Source organism: Perkinsus marinus, assembly GCF_000006405.1.
Source record: "Perkinsus marinus ATCC 50983 genomic scaffold scf_1104296929362, whole genome shotgun sequence".
Taxonomy (NCBI): Eukaryota; Perkinsozoa; order Perkinsida; family Perkinsidae; genus Perkinsus; species Perkinsus marinus.
Genome location: NW_003216476.1, coordinates 22924 through 28407, shown reverse-complemented (window position 1 = coordinate 28407; position 5484 = coordinate 22924). Strand labels below are relative to the sequence as shown.

Here is a 5484-nt window from a genome sequence, read left to right as displayed (position 1 = left end):
ATGAGCGACAAACAAAGCGTCGTAAGTATGGGCGTCTTGGACGTCGTGATGGATCCTCTCATTTCCGCAGTATCGTCAACTACTGTCTAATTGCTATCGGTGTTGGTATCTTGGCATTGCCTAAGGCCATCGCCCAAGCTGGTTGGATAATTGGGGTGCTGTTACTGATACTAGCTGCTGGGCTTGCTCAATATGCAATGGTTTTGCTGTACAAGAGTATGCGTATTACCGCGGCTGATGGCATCTCTCCAACCTTCCAGGCTGTTGGTAAGGACGCGTTCGGTGTCGTCGGTATGGTATTCGTCTCCTTTGTCGTGTACCTCGATCTAGTGTTCGTGTGTGCACTATTGGTTATTCTGGTGGGAGACGGTATGGAGACTTTGGTACCTTCGGTGGATACATTCTGGTGGAAACTTATCTTCACCTTGATTATGCTTCCCCTCTCGTGGTTGCCTAGCTTGAAGGAAGTAGCGTTCGTCTCTGCCATTGGAGTAGGAGCTACTATCGTCACTTGTATAGCGGTTGTGGGGGCTTCGGCTCGTGAGATTGCGGAGCCAATAACAGAGAAGACTCATAGCGTCTGGCCCCTATCACTAATGGATGCTGTTGTAGCTCTGACCAACTTCTTCTTTGCTTTCACCGTCGCACCCGTTATCCCAACTCTAGTGGTTGATATGAGGAAGCCTGAAGATTTTCCTAAAATAAGCGGAATCGCACTCATTGTCATTAGTGTTGTCTTCGCTATCATCGGTTTTGCTGGTTATCTTGGTTTCGGTACGGATCTTGTTACTTACCCCAACATCAGCGAGGCGATAGCCCATGGCCGATCCTCTAATGACTGGTTGTTGATCATTGTTGAGGCTGCTATCGAGGTGGTGTGCTTCAGTCACTTCTTGGTCATGCTCAATCCAGTCAGTATTGCCGTTGAGGATGTCATCAAAGTGGTAAGTAAGAAGCAGAGTGTTTCTTGGTGGTTGAAGATTATGGCCCGCTCTTTGTTGGTATTTTTCTGTTTCGCTATTGCTGTATTAATTCCAGCATTCAGTAAGTTAGTGGACCTTATCTCTGCCACTCTCTGTGTGTTCCTCCAATTGATATTCCCCGTTGGCTTCTATTGGGTCCTTACTAAACGTAGCGGCGAGAAAGTCAAGGTGTATCGCAATAGGTGGTTTAAGTATGGCGAATATGCTGTAATGCTATTCTGCATTGTACTTGGTGTGTTCAGTGGTGTAATTGGCACGTGGTCCGTTATCTCTAGTTGGTAGGAATAGTTCCTATCTCGAATGAAGTGTCATCATTCGAAATCGGTGTCTGATATTCGAAATTTTCCCTTATACTCTCTCAAATCTCTATGAGTCTAATGAGAGTGTCATTATGGTCATAAAACTCGATTCGTATACGATCCTATATTTGGATTGTCGCAGTCGAGTCCACTAGTTATCCCTCCTCTGCGAGCTTCACTATATCGTGTCTCGCCTTGTTTTTCTGTCGAGGTATATCGTGACGTGTGAGGGATGACCTTCCGCAGTTCGTCCATCCTTGGTGAACTAGCGTCAAACTGACTCTATCTACTGATTAAGCCTCATGTAGGTGGAGTCTATCGTATACTTGTCATTCATGTCGTCTAACATCTGTCGTAATAAGTCAAATGTGTTGGTACTCTGCAGAATACTCAAATGTCTACTAGTATAGGTTGGTCCATTTAACTCGGATCTAAACATACGATGGAAACATATGTGAACAATGTGTTGTTTATTATGGTCCTCAAAAGTGCTACAAAAAATAGCACTTGTTACTATTCTACGCGTCACTATATTGTGATAGCGTTGTTACATTCTCTCTCGTTGTTGTGGCAGTCGTAATCAATGCTGCTCAGAGCTGATGCTATGCTCCGAGCTCGATGAGTGTGGCATCTATTACCGCAATCACTGCTCATTCTGCTGTTATATCTGAAAGTTTTACCATGACTAGTTTTGTTGTGTTAGTAGATGAAACAGGCGAATCCCACAGGCAGGATCAGGTTAGTTTAAACAAAAGTGAGAACACTAACAGTTCTTCTTGCATACCGTCGAGAGATCGCCAGGAAAGAAATGTCATTGATAAGCATAGATTAGTAGAATCGGTGTGTATGCTGCGTATGATTTGCGATGATTATCGGCTGTTCGGAAGTTTTTGCAAGCTACTAGCTGAAGTTATAATATCTTTTAGGTTTTACCTGTTGGTCGAGTCAATGGAGACCATCGTGTTCAATGTGGCTCAAGCCGTTGAGCAGCTCAATAACAATACGAACTACGTCAGCTGATACATGCTTCAATGATGGCAATCTCGCAACCTGCATCTTGTAACTCGCTAGGAGATCAACGCGTTACCAATGCAAATGAGTATATGTGTCAAAGACCTCAGCAGCGAAGAGCCTACAGAGAAGAATAGAACCTCGGTTCGATTTTCGGAATGGTTTAAAAATCAAGTGCAGAATAAAGAGATGAACAGCACGCAAACTTGAATACCAGTAGATCATCATGAGGGTGTAGCGAGGGTTCACTTATCCTATTGACTCAGGGTCGCGTTACTGTGCTAAAAGGGTTCCAAGGAACCCTTATTATTGGCGTCGCACTGTACTCCTGATGCAGCAGAACGACTGATGATCCGACTGAAAACGAGTATGCGAGGGGCCAGTTGCAGCTTGTCCACCAGCAGCATTCCGTACTGGGGAGCTACAGCCGATAACAGCACGGCGATTCACAGCAAAGGAACAATATCCAGCGGGGCCGTGTTGGGCACGCTAGGTTCCCATGATGCGCCTGTCAGCATTTGAACAAGAACTCTCCACCGGAGAACACCTTGACTCCTCACCAACTGTGTCTGCGCTGTCGATAGATGATGACAGGGACAGAGCGGCGGAAGGTCCATGACCATGCCACATGAGCGGTTAGTTATATGATAATCTTGTCTTGTGTTCTTGCGAGTGTGCATATCGCATGAGGATATCATGACCCCGCACCGAACCTATCCTGGGAATATTCATCTCTAGTCTTCACTATCAACTAAACGATATTCGTTGTCGAAAGACACTGCTGCATGTAGATCAATCATGGGTGGAGGAGAGAATCCGAAGACATGCCGTCGATACACTCGAACTGTGGTATTCTTGGTTTTGTCTCCATTTCTCGCAACCATCTATTATCCAATCGTCTGTTGATACGTTGTGGCCTCTCATCTATACGGACACCATACTCCGGTGATGGAGTTACAGTGAGGCAATCGATGATATCCTCGGATCGATCTCTATCCGATTCCGGATACACAGCAGAGTCTGCCGTTCTATCAGTGAGGGCTATGGCCTCCAGCTCTTCTACTCGTCTATCAAGACTACAAGGGCTCACTGGAGAGACCCTAGGGGGATAGTCTCCACTGGTGGCGACAGGGTATCGGGAATATCGATTGGCCGATCGAGAGCGAGTGGAGGTACGAGTGACGCTGAGGCGGGAGAGATGTGTGTGAAGGTCACGTGATGGAGGGATACTACCAAGAGGTAGACGAGCATTTGCTTTTGTTGCTCGAATCACCATGAAGAGGAGCACCTAGATGCCGACTGGTGAGTGGCCGGAAGGTGCACTCTTGTATATCCCTCCGGTGGAGTTGTTGTCGTAGGTGCTCTAAACGGCACTCCTTCTCCTGTATGTAGTGCCTCCCCCTATCGTACCTCGATAACAGCTTTATGGCCAGCAATGATGCATGCAGAGATGCATCGTGGCTCACAATGCAGTAGTGATGTGAGTCGTTCGTGACTCTGAAGTTCCCCGTGTTCCGTGATCCGGTCGCTTTTTACGAAGAGCCTCCATTCTACGGGCTGAGAGCTCCTTCTCTTGCTCCATACGTGATAGAAAGCATCTGGCCACACCACCAAAGGCCTCAAATTCTATTAATGAGCGTACTACTGAATCCTATCATTGCGTTCCCTCCTTTGTTCCACCGTGGCCGTGTCCTTCTCCTCAAGTTTAACGCTTGGAGCATACATAGGTAGATACGATAGCCTACCCACTGGCCGCATGGCACCCATAGTATAGCGACATTCAAGGGGCCTCCCTATGCTTGAAGACCTCCGTCTATCACCGAGTACAGGCCGGCTGAGGAGCTCACTACGGTCCACCTTGCACCCATCACGTATAGTCGGCGCCCCTCTACTCGGAGGTCTTGGCTCTTGCATTGGGGTCGATCCCCTCCTATGTGGGGTCTGCGGAGCTCTTACAGGGGATGCGCTCGATATCACCGTCACGCGAGGTGTTCCGAGGGCGGATACCGATGAAGTATCCCATGACAGGCCTACTGCCTTCTCAAGGATGCCCCGTCGTCCGCTATTAGAACATAGTTCGCTCTTAGGAGTGTGCACAGATGATGACACGGGATACGGTCCGCCACACCCCGATTCCTCATGCTTTGGTGCTTGGTCAGGTCTAACAATGAATGGCTCAGATTGGTAATGAGTGACGAATGCGCCTCAAGACACGCCTCCCTGTAGACCTCCCGTGGGATTACCGATGCTCCTTATCGGCTTTTTCCCCTGATCGTCGCTTCTGCGCCCTTTCCTCAGTTAACGATCGAGGCTGCCGATCATGTCTAACACTAGAGCCTGAATGGCTTCGTGACGCATTCGATTCGGCAAAGCCTCCGGATGAACTTGATGGGCACGGCCGGGAGACCATCGAGTGGCCAGTATAACTGGGTCGAAACCGCAGTGGCGGGCTAGGGATAGCCACCATCTGTCGCATGATGAACTACAGGGCACACCAGCGGACCTAGACCTGCACAATAGTAATCCTTTTCCATCCCGGTACCTTACAACGACCCAATATCCATCCATTGAAAACTTATGACACCCAACAACGGTGCTGCTATTGATGATGAAAAATGCGAAGGTTCCTGGCCTTAACGATCACCCATCCACAAGCAGTCAGTCATCTTTCCCTTCCTTCGCCGGGAGGAACTTAACCGGATTGCGATTGAATGCAGGCCACGATGGGAATGTTATCTAAATGAGGCTATCATATACTGCGTCGCGAAAGGACGCTCGAAGAGCGTTTCAAAGAGCCTTCGAATCCATCTTCAAGACAAGTAAAAGCAGTGCTGCAAAAAATGTTCGCTTTCCTCAGCTGAGCTCAAAATTTTCCTCACTAATCATAGGATTTTATATACGAATTAGAAGAATATATACGATTAGTGTAGAGAAAGTAACAAGGATTCTCCAAATTCTCCTCAGAAGCTTCATATTGCCACCAACACATGTGGTTGACAAGGCGCAAATTTTACCACGCTGAGTAAAAGTATGATGAAGTTTATGAATCCAATGAGATCACTATCAGTCGCTATACCACCGATATTATCACCAATTCATGACTACCACGAGAAATCTCACCGTGTGACACTACTGAATGTAGGGGGATAAGATGACGAGGGCCTGACATCATTATTACCACTGTAGCCAGG

At 47.5% G+C, this 5484-nt stretch overlaps 1 protein-coding gene across 1 annotated transcript in view; it reads left to right on the top strand.

The window, feature by feature from the left end:
• Positions 1-1265, top strand: part of Pmar_PMAR015831 (vacuolar amino acid transporter, putative) — a gene marked incomplete at both ends in the record, with an annotated part of 1506 nt that extends 241 nt beyond the window's left edge. The window contains one exon of the mRNA XM_002787429.1: positions 6-1265. Coding sequence (XP_002787475.1) covers positions 6-1265 — 1260 coding nt within the window. The remainder of the gene's footprint in view (positions 1-5) is intronic.
• Positions 1266-5484: the final 4219 nt, after the last annotated feature.